This window comes from Vanellus vanellus, assembly GCF_965231255.1.
Source record: "Vanellus vanellus genome assembly, chromosome: 7".
NCBI classification, from domain to species: domain Eukaryota; kingdom Metazoa; phylum Chordata; class Aves; order Charadriiformes; family Charadriidae; genus Vanellus; species Vanellus vanellus.
In genome coordinates this window covers 15,392,821-15,408,597 of record NC_138912.1, presented here as the reverse complement: position 1 = coordinate 15,408,597, position 15,777 = coordinate 15,392,821, and the positions used below count along the sequence as shown (strand labels likewise).

General features: G+C 48.3%; 1 protein-coding gene across 1 annotated transcript in view; it reads left to right on the top strand.

The window, feature by feature from the left end:
* SUFU (SUFU negative regulator of hedgehog signaling) overlaps positions 1–14,359 on the top strand; it is a 91,596-nt gene extending 77,237 nt beyond the window's left edge. Inside the window, exons 11-12 of the mRNA XM_082486206.1 lie at positions 10,655–10,723; positions 13,873–14,359. Of these exons, the coding sequence (XP_082342332.1) occupies positions 10,655–10,723; positions 13,873–13,962 (159 nt within the window). The 3' untranslated portion in view covers positions 13,963–14,359. The remainder of the gene's footprint in view (positions 1–10,654; positions 10,724–13,872) is intronic.
* The last annotated feature ends 1,418 nt before the right edge of the window (positions 14,360–15,777 follow it).

Genomic DNA, 15,777 nt, shown 5'->3' with positions numbered 1-15,777 from the left:
AGGGGAAGCCTGTCCTGCTGCTGCCCATGCTCTGGGGATGATTAGATTATTTCGTTCTCCAGAGCTGTCAAATTGGCACCTTTCCCAAGTACTTGGATTTTTAATATTTTTTTTTTCATTTAAGTAACATTTAATTAGTTCTAAGAAGCTAAATTCTATTAAAGGTCTAAGCATGTCAGGCTGGTTTATTTCTGAACTTCTTCCACTGTGTCATGTATTGTTGAATAGGGAAATTGCTTTGACTCAGAAATGTACAAACATATTCAAGAAGTCCTCCTTGTTAACACTAGACTCCTGTTTATATGCTAGTTACCGTGGCAAAGTCTCTGATGTGTAACACTTGCATTAACATTACACATGATCAAAGGCTTTCGCGGTTCTTTCTTCCACTCCCCCTTCCCCCAGTGCTGTGACAGCAGAGCCCCCACACTGCCTCCTGAGCACCTCTCCTCTCCTCTCCTTTCCAAGGGGTAGATGTTCCAGATGCACAGAGGAGGGCTGTGCAGGAGGTATCTGGCCCCATGTTGGAGGGTTAAGGATGCTTATCATGCAAACTTTGACATTAACTGCCCCACAGTGACATTTGTATTCGTGGTGGAGTGTCCAAGGTTCTTGGTCCAACATCTGAGCTGTGCCAAGCGTGCAATTCATCACGGATCAACCTTGTTTGTCTCTAAAACCTACCCAAAGCAAGGTGAGGTTGTGCTTGTGTTCTCCCTCCCTCCCTTACTTATGTTCCGGCAGATGATAGAGGCACTGTTGAAATGTGTTACTGATCAAGCCTGTCCCAATAAAGTTGCCTGAGCCTTTAATACATATTAATATTATCCTGGGGTAGTTTGTGTCAAAGCCTGTCAGCATGCATCATCCTTTGGGAATTACCATCATTAAGTCTCCAGTGATGGAAGTCAGGACATGCTTCTGCAAAGCTCCTCTGCTTTAATGTGGAGCTCTCTGCCTGTCTAGCACAAAGCAGACTGTTCTCCCCTCCTACCTTGCTCACCTGGACTGCTTACTCTCCCCAGAGGGAAGAAGGAGGTTTATTTAACACTACCTTTAGATAATTTCTGCTCCTGCTGCTTTAGGCAGTCATTGTTCTAGGGAAGAAGATGACACTCGAGTCTTTGATCATGTGCAACGTACATGTTATGCATCAGATATTGCTGCAGACTCTGACATACGAGCCAATACAGTGCAGTAAAAACAAACCTATAGTTAAAGAGTCCTCGTTAACTGCAAAATCCAGCACAGAGAATTGAAGAAATATCTCTGTACTTTAGCCTTGCCCCTGTTACATATGTATATTTCAATACTTTATTTATTGAAGGGTCATATATATATTTTTTACAAAGCATGCCTGCCTCATTCAGTGCACAAAGATGCAGCATGTTTGGGGCATGAATCAGGAGCGTGGAGTAAAGTAGACTCCTGCCTATAGGACTTCCATGTCGTTTGTGTAGTGAATGAGGCAAGTAATTGCAGAACGACCACAACAGTCTCATGGCGAAGCCTGTTAAATGTTGCCCTGGAGAATTGGATCCTGTCCCTGCCTCTACTACTCTGTTCTTTCTCAATACGATTCCAGAGTCTTAAGCTGAAATGTTCTCAGGTGGCAAGTGAGTTTGTGTTCCTTGTTTTCTGGATGGCCAGCTCGAGACCTGAGGTCTGGTCTGTATTCCCAGCTGCAGGAGGAGGCCAGGAGGAATTCCTCCGCAGGTACCCCTGTACCCTGCAGGGCTGAGTGGGCTGGAAAAGTGGACCTTCAGACTCAGTTTTCTCTTCACTAATTTCCCCCTGTCTGTTCAGGAAAACCTTCTTCCAGTCATCCTGTGAAGATTATTCAGTGCTTGCCAAGCATTCTGGCTCCACAGATGAACACCAGAAACAATTTCAGGAAGATATTAAAATTCATTCTTGCAGGTCAGGAGAGAGAAAGGATCTCTCTGGGGTAGGGGGTCAGACTGGGAGTTGAAGACCCATGTTCAGCTCCCTGCTCTTGCAGATTTTCTCCCTGACTTTGTTAGGTCTCTTAGCTTCTTTTAGCCGCCCTCCCCCATCTGCTGCATGGAGAGGAGCGCTTCCCTGCCTCGCAGAAATGTGAGCATGTCAGAGGCTGTGAGAGTGGTAAGGACAGTAAGATTAGATACTTCCAATGTAATCCATGCTGGCAGTAGTCGGATGGAGCACACTAAATAAAGGGGAAGAGAGTAGGAGGGAACTGCGAAACAACGCGAATGATAATGAAAAGAAATGATGACTAATGCTGCATTCAGTGAGCAGAACTATCCTGAGGACTGAGCAGGGCAGAGGTCTTGTGGGAGAAAAACAGCAGGCGATCCTGTGATTACAGATTTGTTTCGGCAGACATACACTGGGGCCAAATTAGCATGGGGCAGGCAATCCCTGCGCAGCCGTTTCCAAAGTTTTGTATGCTCGATGTCGCTGGTCTCTGAGTGTAGAGGGTTTTTTTCCAGGTAATTTACTCGGTTTCAGAACGAATCCTGTTAGGCAGATGGAGGCTATGGTTCATTTGCAGTTGGCACCCTCTGATTCTCAGCATAAGGTCTGTGTCTCCGCATGAGCTGAAGAGCTCATGGCGGTAGTGGGGTATTATCCTCCGGCACCAGCCACTGCTGGAGGATGCTCTTTGCTTGCCTCCCATGCCACTAGGTTTGCAACGTCCAGCAGACAGCATGTGGATGCTGAGGCTGTGGAAATGGGGTTCTCCTCCAGTCTCCCTGCCCTTTGTGTTGCCTCCGGCTTTGGCCTCTGATCTGCCCTCCATCCTGTTTTTCTGTGTCTCTGTCCTCCCTTCATCCTGGCCCGTCTCTGCTTTCCTCTCCTCCCCTTCATTCAAGTTGGCAAATTCCTTCTCCTCCTCCTCCACATGGCCTGACTTCCAGCAGAAACGCTGAGAGTGCTGGAGAGTTTCCCTGCCTTTAGTCCTGATGTGCCTGGTGCCATAGCAATCCCTCGCCGCTCAGAGGAATGATCAGAGGGAAAACTACTCCTTAGCTACCTCTGCCCTGTGTTTGGGGCAGAGCTGCCTTGGGCTGGGACATGCTTAATGAAGAAGGGCTCTTCAGTACATTTTTCTGTCTTTCTCTGAAAGGCCGTGGACAAACAGTGACTTTCAGAGGCTTCTGACCTAGCAAAACTTTTTCACAATCAGGAGAAAGACTTTCCCTTGACCTTTAGAACTCTTTTTTTGCTAATCTTCGTTGCTGTCCTCGTAAGGGGTAGTTCTTGTGCTTTGTAACAGAATGATCATACACATTTGTCAGTACTCTCAAAAATACTTTTTCCAAAATACCTCTCTGAGATAATTTGATTCCTTTTCCCCTAAAAACCTTTAAAAAAATCAAAAACAAGGCATCCAGCATGGAAAAATAAGTTGAGGCTTAGGACAGCAAGGTCAAACTTCTCATAGAAAATGTTAAATGCTCCTGTAGGCAGGATAGGTACATGGAGGCTGTGGGAAGCATCCAGCATTCAGGAGCTATCGACATGCACCATCTATCCTGGCAGTCGTGGCGGGGGGGGGGGATTACTGTGAGCAGGGTCATGGGGGATGATCCATTCTTTTGGTTTGGCAACCTAAATGAAAAATCTGGGAAAGAAGATCAGACTGAGCCCCAATCTTTAAATATTTTAAGTTTTTCGTGCTGAAACAAAAGACTTAAAGAGACCAAAAGCTAAAAAAAAAATAATCCTTTCGTGTTGAATGAAACCAGAAATAGAAGGTTTTCTTCAATAAAAACAGAAAAAAAAATCTAGTTTTGCAGAACAGAGCTGGAGTTGTTAGAACATTTGCCTTCTCTAATCAATATTTGAGGGATAAAACACTCACGGTAGGATATGAGAAACTCATATTTTATTCCTTTCCTCTTATTTGAACCCCTATTTCTACTTCTTGGCTTTATGGGCACCACAACTATAGGGTATTTTGGTTCTTCCTCAGCTCATCCAATTGGAGTTTTTCCACATCATATAAAACACTGAATTAGTCACAGAGACAGAGAGCACAAGAGAATGACTCTGTTCCAGTAGAGTTAGGACATTCCCCTGGAAATGAGCACATCTGGTTCTTCTCTCTGCTATACCACATGTTAAATCATTTATGCACATTGGCATAATGGCAGCAGCAGAGGTTCAAAGCAACATTTGAAGGAGCTACTCTGATGCTCGAGATGCTTGCTTGTAAGTGGCAGCTACGGGTTGAGTCCTCTCTTGAAGAAATAGGGATTGATTTTTGGTCTCCCCAAACTTGAATAGATATGTTATGCCTAGCACGGTGAGTTAAGGACAACACCACAAACTGGTTTGAGTCATGTACAACTACAATCTGCTCTTCTCCAAAGCAGTTTTATGCATCTACCCCAAGAAAAATTTTTTTCAGATTCTTTTGCATGGCTTCCCCCAAATTCTTGAGCAGGTCTAAGAAATCTAAGCTAACACTTTTCCAGTAAGTTTATTGTCTTCTCCAAACACTTCCCAAAACCTCACTGCATTATCCCTTTGTGTTCTTCTTCCTCACTGCTGAATGAGACACTGGGAGAAACTTACACGAGGGTAGAAATGTCCCGTTAGGTCATCACGATCCTCCCCATATCAACTCTTCTACAGCACGTTCTATAGTACTTTGTCCAGGCTAGTTTTGGATGAGTCAAGTTCTTTCATCCTTCTTAAGCCAACTAACTATCCTTCCACCTAATGCCCCTCCCTTGCTACTCAAACTACATTTTGGCTACTTTGTGTTGGTTTTCTTCCACCCACTTAGAGCATTCCCTGAAATGTCTGTTCTTCCTTTGCTTTTGCACTCTGAAAGAATTGGTATTGCCTGTTGTCTTGGCTCCCTTGTCAGCCCTCTCCCCGGCTGAGCCAAACTTTGTGTTCACTCAAAGCAGCCTTGTCTGCAAGACGGATCTTGTCAGGCTGGCTCTGAGGAGCCCAGGTCCCCGGGATCAGCCTTGTAGTTGGGAATGTCATGGAGAGATCCCACAAGGTCAAAATCTTTCAGCATCATCATATACTTCCTCTTCTGGGATTGTAACATCACAGTGTGAAGCAATAGGGTCCCCGAGGCATCTGTGAGTGGATGTTTTTCCTTTACAAGGAGGGTTGTGAATCTCCTGGAAGTGCAACAGTGGAATTTCCCATCAAAGGTGTTTGTTGCAATACTGGTACCTTTGAGGCTGTAATGAGAGCTGTGGTGGATTCAGGCAGCAAGGTGGCCTCTTCAGAGTGTGTCAGGGTTGGGTGTGACATGGAAAGATGCAGTGACAAGGTCTCTGCCCAGAACCATTTAAGAGTCAAAGCAGAGGAGTGCAAAGAAGGCCAAGCCAAGGGGAGAGCAGAGAGGTGGGCTGGGGGATGCTTGTGGCACAAAGGAGGATTCATCAGGGGGCTTTATTGGCAATGTTTAGTTTCAGTGGGAAACGCTGATGCACTTTAACTTCACTTTTTGCTGTGCTGTCAACAGGAATTAAGCTGAAACATTTTTAGGGCAACGGGCTTCTGGAAATTGCTAGATATTGGCAGATGTCACAGATGACATGTGGCTTAGGGTACAACTGCTCCATCCATTCCAGGCGTAGCACCTGGATGGAAGAACAGTTTCTTAGAAGGGTTGGTATGGTTTCATAGGGGTTTATTGCAATGCGTCCCCACATTCTCTGATTGAGCCATACAAGCCAGCTCTGTACTAAGTCCAGAACTAATAAAACATGGTTTCCTTTCTTTGACAAACCCGCTAGAAAAGCAAGTGACAGTGTTTAATGCAAACAAAGCACTAGGGCAAAGTGTGGGATTGTTTGGTTTGTTTCTAGGTAGACAAGAATATTGAGTATTATCAGTAAAAGCACCCCTGCGTAGTTGTCCCTGGGCCAATTGCTCATGTCTTGTCCTGGACAAAGCATGTTTCCTGAAGTTGGACAGAGCTGCAGCTTGATTCTTAGCTCACCTTCTGAGGGTCTTCCCGAGCTGTGCCAGGCTTGCAACATTGGTGTGACCTCTGGCCCCAGCCAGCCTTTCCTGAGCTTAGAACTTCAAGCCCTCATGGTAGGGTTGTACCCTGTAGTGAGAGATGGGGTGTTAACTCTGGGGTGGTACCTATAAGCTGACTATAAAGTCTTTAATGTTTTACTAAGCACCAGTTGCTTTCAAAGTCAGCCGAACTCATCTGGAGCCCCACGACCTTGTGTACATTTTTAGATCTCGCCTGTTTTTGTACACTTGCAGCTGCGTACCTGTAACAAGTCACGATACAGGTTTCTCAACTATCTGTGCGTATGAAAGCTTCAGCACTGAAAGCTTCAACACAGTTGACCTGTAGGTAAGCCCTGTAGGTACGAAGTAGGTTTCAGCAGGCTCAGGTGAGACTTGCCACGAGAGGGAGACATCATGCACGCAGCCCGTGTGTTCCCTGAACACATTGACCTGAATAAGACAGCCTAGCCCGGTATTTTGTAACATGCCTGGACACAGGCAGCTGTTAGTGAAGTAGTGAGAACCCAAGCTTCAGACCTCGGTTGTGTGGTAGGTAGGTGTGATAGAGAATAGGGACTTATCTTTTGGCTAGCCACCATCTTCCAAGCATCTGCCGCGTGACTAACAGCCGCAAAGAACACAGAAAATGGAATCTAGATCTGCTGGCAATGGGATAGCACGTGTCCGGGCCTCTCTGGGTCAGGTCAGGGAGATCCTGGTGCAAGCAGGACCGTGCAGCACCAAAGGAGATGTTTCAGATACCCACAGCTGGCTGCCGAGGCTGTTCCCTGTTCATACTGCAAACAGCCATTACAAAGGCTGAGCTACACCCTGTAACCAGCTTCGGCAGGCTGGGCCGGCGGGAGTGTTTGCACAGACCTGTGAAAACACAGTGCTGCGAGCGCCCCAGCCGCTGCGACACCCAGGATGCCCGCCGCCACTCGGGAGAGCTCCTTTGCTTCCTCAACACCAGCCGAGAGATTTCATGGGAGAAAAGGCCCGTTCAGTGCGCACGGGATGGCTTCGTTTGCCCTCCAGATTGCGTTGGCTTTTCCCATGGCTGCAGCACAACAGCAGGGCTCTGTTTTCTTTTGGGAAGGGAATAAGCTGCTTCATCATTGTGATCTCTGTGCAGTGTCCTGTTGATAAGATCAGTTAACAGCATCGGAGGAAAACTCTAGATTCAGGTCTGAAATATAAAGTGAACGGGGCCTATTTGTTTAATTTGAGCTTCTAAGGTTTAAATCCCAGAGGAAATTAAATTAGGTGCCTAGAGCAATGGCAGTCTGTCATGTTTATTTGCTGGGAATGTCACCTTTAATATCATGCACATATAACGTGTGTGTGTTAATGTAATGGGGTATCACACTGTGCAGGAGCAGGCATGCTACAAGAACTGGAAACCTGAAATACTGTGAGTGAGAGAAGCTGAATTGGGATTGGATTTATTCTCATCCTTTTCCATAGGAGCAACATCTCACTCACCAGCATGAAGGTGGTTTTGCGGATTGCAGGTGGGGATGGCAGCCTGATCTTGGGCCATTTTGATTGGGCTACTTCTAAGAGGAGAAATCTTGTCTAGATGCAAATCCAGGGTGACAGTACTTCTTGCTTCAAACACCTCTTCAGCAGTTGGTGTGCTGCAGATGTGTGCCTTCCCCCTGCAGCCTCAGAAGAGCTCGAGTGCCATGTTCCCATGCCGAGGGACATGGCTGCTTGTATGTTTGCTTACACCAGCACTTTGGAGACTCCCATCTTCTCCAGGAAGGAGAGCAGGTCTCCCAAGCAGCGTGGGGTAGTAGGGTTTGGGGTGGGTTTTTTCTGACTCAGGCTGTCAAGGATGGGCTCTGAGTGGCACACTGTGTGAATGTCACTGCAGCAGTTTGTCATTGTAGCCTGTGACGCCTGCCCTCCACCAAAGTTAACTGTTTATGCAGAACAGCACTGCTATCTTTTCTCATCGCGCTGCATAGAGCAGGCTGCCATTGCTTTGATTCCACAAATGTGGTCCATGAGACAGCCGAACTGTGGACTCCTGTCCTACTCCACTTGTCAGATCCTTTAGGGACCCAGTTCAGCTCACTAAGTCAGTGGAATTCGGGGTTTTGTTTTCAGCTGGATTACCAAAACTCGCTGAGAGGGGGCAGTGAGCTGCAGATGGGTTCGGCCACCTCAGGGGGTTGCACCCCAGGTCAGTCCTAGCCACAGTGTTCCACATCGGTTTGTCCTCCTCTGGGAATCTGTGGCTTAGCTGGGACCTGACCTGTCCCCCCCCCTTCGCCCTCTCCACCCTTTGCTGTTTACCCCTGCACAGTCTGTCTTGTTTTCCTCCAGCCTCAGAGCAGCTGGCTGCCTTGCACACGTGGTTCCCATTTCTGTCCTGCCTCTGGCACCTTGGGAGCGCCCAGGGGTCTTCCTGCTGCGCTTGTCTTCTAGTCCCCCTGCCAGAGCTGCGGCTCCTCATTCCTGCTCTCTCACCCATCCCAACCTCTGGCATTTTTGCTCATCCGTGGATGGCTGAATATTCATTTCCTCCTTGCCCGATCACTGTGAATACCAATTCCTCCTCCTTTTTCCGGCTGCTCTGTAGATTTTGATGTCTGCCAAATTGTTTTCATTCCCTCACCCCATGACAGGCTGCACCTCCGCAGAAACCGATCTGCTCCGTGCAGAGCCTCAGCTCCCCACCCAGCCCTTCCTTCTGAGCTGAGCGATCGGGTTGCCCTCCTGCCTCCGACACGGACAGACAGCTTCCTCCTCCTGCAAACAGTCAACAAACGAGTGTCTCCAGTTCAACAGGCGGAATAGTTACAGGCTCCTGCAAGGAGACTGCAGTAGTTTGCGGTGGTACTGCGTGTTTCAGTGCAATGTTTCTCAGCTTGCCAGTCTGCGGAGTGGTGCCAGGTTGCAGAGTCCTGTCCAAAGCAGCAAGCTCCTGGCTCCTAGCTGAAGCAGGGTTTTTTCAGGCTTGAGGTATGATCAGAGAGGCCCGATGGAGGTGCCTGCATCCATGCTGAGCAGCTTGGTCATAAACCCTGGCCTGGAGCCTGCTGCAGGTTGAAGCTAAGGGAAGAGGGAAATGTGGTGGAGAGGGGAGGTGGCAGTTCCTTCATCCCCTGGGAAATCTGTATGTGATGGCAGCAGGGTGGCGAGGTTGAAGGGGAAAGAACTGCAAACACCTGATAGCTCTCAGATCTGGATTTGGTGTTTTCAGATCTCTTCTCTTGCCAACCAAAGGAAGAAAGGGAGACCAGAGTCTTCCCTTTCTCTTTGTGCAATAGACCCGCTTGTGTGTTACCAAAATGGAGCCCAGCAGCTTCTGCTTGCCAAACAGCCCATGGCATCCTGACAGTCACTCACTCCCCACTGATGTTACTGGCACCAAGGAGCTGGTGGGGCATGGAAGGTGGCTTCCTGCACAGAAGTGGGACAGCCTGGCTGAACCTCATCCAAACGGGAGGTGGAGGGGGCAGCGGAGAGCAGTGGGGCTGGGCACTTAGCTCTGTCGCTGTTTGGTGCCAGAGCAGTCCCTTCTCTGGAGTGAGCATGGAGGTCATGGCTGGGGAATACAGGGAAAGAGAAGGGTGAGAAAGGGGCCGTGGTGATGGTAGTTGCTTCAGGATGGAAAGCAATGCCAGAGACAGAGGAAAGGGTGGAGCGAAGGAAGGAAAGGAGGAGCAGGGGGGGAAGAAACAAACCTGTAGGCTGAAACGGGAATAATCCTCTGGATACTGCTGCAACCTAACTCCCAGGAATGCTGCTCCAACGCCCCCTCACCGTGTGGGGATGTTTGCCTGGTCCCGCACTGCTGTCTCTGCTCCCGTGCCAAGCCAGCTGGTCTGCCTGGAGCTCTGGCCTTTACGGCTGTTGTGAAGAGAGGCAGGACGTGTTTGCTTTTGGCTATCACATGATTTTTTGAAGAAGATGGCAGTTCCTCCCCTTGAATTCCCAGGGCTGCTTTCCCCCCTCTCCAGTGTCTCTGGTTTCTGTGACTTGGGGGGCTCCATGGAGCCAAGGATGTGGCCCTCAGCTGGGAATTTTGACCTGTCGTCAGCTGCTTTCCTGGGCCACTTCATGGTTGCCAACCTGGCTTTGAGGTGAGCCAAAAGCTTTCCCAGCAGAGGCAGGCAGGATGGGCACGTGCGATACAACGTGGAGGTGCCTATTGCGGGCACCTCTAGGAGCACCTCTCATACCCAGCATCTGGTTCATCTGCACGATGTGCTGCTCTCGGGTCAGAGCACCAGCTCTGTACGGGTCTCAGGCTCTCCCTGCGCTGCTGTTCCCTGATTAAACTGTGAGCTTAACTTCAATGGATCAGATGAAAGCGGCTCTGTCTCCCACTGTCTCTCCAACAGTTGTTATCTTGACCCTTTTTCCTCCTTCCCCACTCTGTCTGTCTAAAGCCGAGCCTCTAATTTTAGACTGAGGAAGATAATTGAGGGTCAAAAAAGATTGCTGTATAATTTTAACATTTTTTTGCAGTGGTTGGGGTGGGAGGCAAAGTTAGGAGCTCCTTGCCCTCAAACCTTTATATTGCGGGAAAGAAGGACATGGGGGAAGGAGTGAGCTGGTACAGTCTGCTCCCTGTAGAAGTCATTCTGTTTCTTGGCGGTTAGCTGAAATGAGGAGCATAAAGGCATAAACTACTGTATTTCCTTTGCAGATCCTATTGACCGAAGAGTTCGTAGAGAGAATGCTGGAAGATTTAGAAGATCTGAATTCTCCAGAGGAAGTAAGGCTGCGTCATTCCCATATCTCCCATGTACTGTCCCAGAGAGCTCAGCCCGTCCTGCAGCTTGCCTTTGATCCTCCCCTCAGCTCGCAGGCTGCAGCCCTGTCCCGTAGACTTGAGGCCTTGCTAAAGCTTCACATCTGCACTGAGAGAAGGGATTTCAAGAAATACAGGGCGGGGATGGGTATTAAGGGAGGCTCTGCGTTTCCTTTCCACCAGCATCTTTCCCAGGGTGGTATCTGAGCGCCCCAAATCAAAGCAGTGCAGCCCCTGGGCCAGGTGGTGGGGTTTCCTCCATGCTGTGCATAGTGTCCTCAGCAGCAGCTCCAGGCATATCACCTTCTCCCCTTTCAGAAAGGCTGAAAGCAGTGGCAGCACATTTACTGCTGAACAATCTGTTGTAGGTGCCTTCTTTTTTGGGTTTGGGGAGCAGACAGGGGCTTTTTCACATCTGCTACTTGGCCTTCACCTGCTGCCCCTGCACAGCGTGCAGAGGACCATCACCAGCCTGGAAGCGTTATAGCAGCAGCCAAGGGAGCTTTATAAAGCTTTGCTGTGCGATGCTAAACTTCCCCCTGCCATGTGATCTCTTCCTGGGGAACATTTAACACCCTGTCTCCCATGCATGCCATATAAATATTCTGCTTGACTTCAAAGAGCAATGGCAGAAATGACATGTAATATTTTTAATCCCATTTTTTACAGCTCCCTGCAGACTCTAAAGAAACTTTCCTTGGCTTGTAGAACAGCCCTCCCATCCCTCACCCTGCTCCCCTCCCCCCAGGAAAATCTCAGGGCTCTAATAGTTTAATCCAGAGTTGATTTAATGCCAGGGTGTTCTTCAGTGTGTGAGGGGAGCACACTGCTGGCTGTGCAGTGACTTTCAGGCCAGCTTTTAGCCAGTTAAATCTAATCCAAAGCTCATTTTTGCTAGTGACATGGAAGCCCAGGAGCACTTTGGTGTGAAGGCCCTTTAGTTAAGGCTTTGGACGGCTCATGTGGCTTCACTCTCCGCTGACAGGCAGAGGCAATGGGCATGGCAGCTCCTGGCACAGCAACCAGGCACTCGGTTCCGAGTTACTGTGACTTAGCTAAATTAAAAAGTGAAAAACAAACAAATGCAAAGGAGGACTTCTCCAAGAGGATTGCTTTGGAACCACTCCTGTTTATAAAAAGGAAAATACTTGAGATGAAATGTGATCTTTCAGCATCCAGATTCCTCCAAGGATTTGTAACTTGCAGGATCCCAGTTTGGGCCAACTGAAGGCGTTCCTCAGCAGCACTGGCTGTTGCTGATGATATTCATGTGGTAGAACAAAGCGCTGCAAGGAGAGGCTTTCCTTTGCTGCATAAAGAGCCACCTGTGTTAAGTGAAGTTAAGATCTCTCTGAGTATCTTTAGCATGTTTTTCACATACCCTAGACATTGAACTCAGAAGAATCCCCTGGACAGTGTAGGGCCACTAGATTATATGGTACAAGCTATATGCAGGGCCTGAGTTTAAAAAAAAAAAACAACCATAAATGGGACTTGGGCTCTTTTATGTTTCCTAGAGGAGAAAGAGTGGGAGTTTATGGTAGCCACTATCCTGAGGGATCCTCCTGTCATGCCCCCAGATCATGGGTCAGACCCTGAAGTACCAGCCCGGCATACCAAGGTCAATGGTTACCAACTGCAGGTTACCCTTGTACACAGCTGCAAATGGAGCAAGGTCAGGAGCAAATTCATGTTAGAGCCGCCCTTGCTGTGGAGCAGGCAGCTGAAGGGGACCTACTCTAGCAGGAACCTGCCACTGAGCGTGTGTTAATGTCCTTCAGAAAAGGGGCGCTTACAGGAAGAAAGACAAATAATTGGTTCAAGATGGATAAATGATTTGCAGGTCACTGTCCCCTTGCACCAACTCTCAAATTCACGTAGGCCCTGGGAAGCTTACCACACCTCCTAGGAGAGGACCACTGTATCTGTAATCATTCTGAATTCCTGGTGGTGTGGGATCCCGGTGAGATTTCTCCCTGGGATTCCCATCAGGGTGTCAGGTGGTGCTACACCGTGGGTACAGCAGAGTTTTAGAAACAAAATTATCCTGCAAACTGGTTTCCAGAGCTGTCCCCCATGGGTTTTGGACTCTCAGTCTGGGTGCTGGGATTGCGTGCAATGCTTGTCCAGAGCTGGTTGCCATCCAGCTGTGGGGCAGATCTGTAGCCTAAGGGATTCCATCCCCCACCTTCCATACTCCCCTACAGAGCTGGTTTTGAGAGACCTGTGTGAATGCATGGGCCCTGGTCAAAGGTGGTTTTGAGAGGGGTTGGTGGTAAGGTCCTTGGTCCAACACAGTCAGGGTTGGGATCAGAGATGTTAGGGTGACTTCCCAGCCTGAGGAAGGGTGCCCTGGAGCAACGTCAGGATGGGACCAGTGCACTTGCCTTGTTTGGGAAACATTGGCCAGAGACAGTGCTGTGTAAACCAGACTGGGGCAAAAAATCTCCATTCCCTCTGCTTCAATCAATGTTTGCAAAACAGCCTGAGCAGCGAAGTGCCTGTGCGAGTATGAGGCATTGTACAGGCACTCTGCGAAGCCTTTGTACCAGAGGTGGGTAGGGCTGGAGCAGAAATGCTGTTCAGGCATGCTGGCTCCCCCCAGCCAGGGTGGCACAGTTTGCCCTCCCAGAGGTGATGGCCTGTCACCCAGCAGAGCCATGCCGGTTCCCTTACATCCCACGCTGTACAAGCAAGAGTTTGAAAGCTACCATAAGTCCCCCTTTAATGCAAATGGGGGGCACTGGGGGCTGGGGTAGATGAAAGGAAAGGGACATGGTAAGGTAGGAGGGGAGATAACTTGTGCTGCAAATGTTCAGAGAGGTCGGGGAGGGGAAATGGTGTTGGGGGCAGAAACCCTCCAGAATCCATCTGATGAAATAAACAGTGCTTGGGCTGAAATCTCAGAACTTTACTTTGGCAGCTGAGGCACAGGCCACATTATCTAATGTCCACTGCTGTCCAAAACATACTGATGGGGAAATGTTTTCTTAGTGGCCTCTTGTTTTAAAAAATAATAATAACATGGGGCTGCCTGCCTTTGCAACGATTTTTTTTTTTTCTGTGCAGGTTGCAGCAATATACATTAACTGGTTCTTTTTACTGTCTTACAGTTTAAACTTCCAAAGGAGTACAGCTGGCCTGAAAAGAAACTGAAAGTTTCCATCTTGCCAGATGCTGTGTTCGACAACCCGCTGCATTAGAGCTGAATTACACCCTTCTAACAACTGGGAGAGCCAAGTTACTGTCCATTACCCAGTGACTCACAGGATAATTAATGCAGTAAAAACTCTGCCTGCAAATAAAAGAGTTTGCTGCACAACCACTGCAAACAGAAGAGGAGCTACTCAGCACCAGCCCAGACCGAACTGAGCCCTTTCCTTTATCCTTCCCAAGGCTGAGCTCTCTGGGAACAGCCTGCGTATGTGTGAGTGCGAGTGAGAAATATTTAACTATGAAAATTAGTAGTAAGAATCCTTTCTCTTTCCTAGCTACAGAACTCCCCTCTGCCTTAGCCCAGGGTGTAGACGCTCTGCACGCCTGTATTTACACATGCATTTCTGCCAGGTGCGAGCCTATAATCCATGGATTAAATGTTCTTTACGTGACTCTGGAGTCCTTTTGTTAGCCAAACTTTTACTGACTGCAGAACTGTTCTTCCATGTGCTATTTTTTTTTCTTTTCAGAAACAGAATGGTATTTCCCCTGTTTAAAGGAGGCCAAAAGCTCACATGCTTGAAGCTGAACAGATTTAAAGATGAACTTTCTAGTTCAGTCAAGAAAAACAAACCCAGATCCTCCCTGCCCTCAAATTAGGCATGTTTTAAGTGTTGGTCTTGGTGCTATTAGCTATGGTATCGCTGCAAACAGAGGCAACTTTATTCTCGCGCATCCTGTCCTTGTGCCTGAACCCCAGGGAAGGTCGCAACCTCTGGTTTTGCACAAGCAGGAGGAAGAAAGCTACCGGGGCGGGGGAGATCTCCTGTTTACAGTGTGTTTATCTTTAAAGAGATACTGTCAAGTATTTTTTCCTTGCTATTGTACAGAATTTGAGAAGCTAGAAAGGACCATTTGTTCACAGGGACAACTTCAGCAGCTCTGCAGGATCCAGAGGGCTGCTTGAAAGCATATGAAATGGAGATCTCCACTGCCCTGGCATAGCAGAGAGGAGACTCAGCCTCAATAAAGCTAACTATTCTCCCTGATCGAGCAGGGTTGTGCCCTAGTGCAGCTCCATTTTCCCCTCTAGCCTCGCTGTGGTGGCTCTTGTTGTTGCCGACATCCCTTCTTTCAGATAGATTTGTACTGTAGAGCATCAAAATCAGTTTGAAAAGACCCTCTCTCTAGATCCCTGTGGCTTCCTCCTTGGAGCAAACGTGGTGTGCAGAGGAGATGGTCTCTGCAGGGTCAGGTTGTGTCTCTGCCTCGATGCTGGCCCCTGTGGATATGCTGCAGCAAACCACCGCAGCCTTTACCTCCTGCTGCTGTTGCAGGTTGTTTCTGATGCATATTCCCCAGCCTTCCTCTGCCCATTGTCTTTTGGTGACAACTCTTCACTCCTTGTCAGGGGAGATGCAGCTTTCTTTCCACCCCTTTCTGCCTACCAGCTAACTTGGTGATATATGTGCAATTGCTGTGTGATCCTAATACAAGTATAACAAAAGCTTTTAACACTTAACTCCCCTGATCAAACAGCAAAGTCCAGGAGGCCTTGCAGTACCCCAGGGTTGGTTTTCTGTTTGTTTTCTGATTTAATTTCTTCCTGGCACAGTCAGCTTTGATGTTTTTTGCATATATTTGAGCCTAGTTAATGTTGGTCAAGAAGCAGAGCTAGGAGCCACAAAGCTTTCCTTGGACTTGCTACAGAATTCCTCTGTGGCCTCAGGCAAGTCACTCAATGTCTGTCTGCGCAGAGAGGGTGATTATTGACTAGAGGGCTGTAGGACCTACCGAAGCATGCCAGGGTTTGCAGGGGAGGGCGTGCTTTGTGTACAAAGTAGTATTTGTATTATTATAAT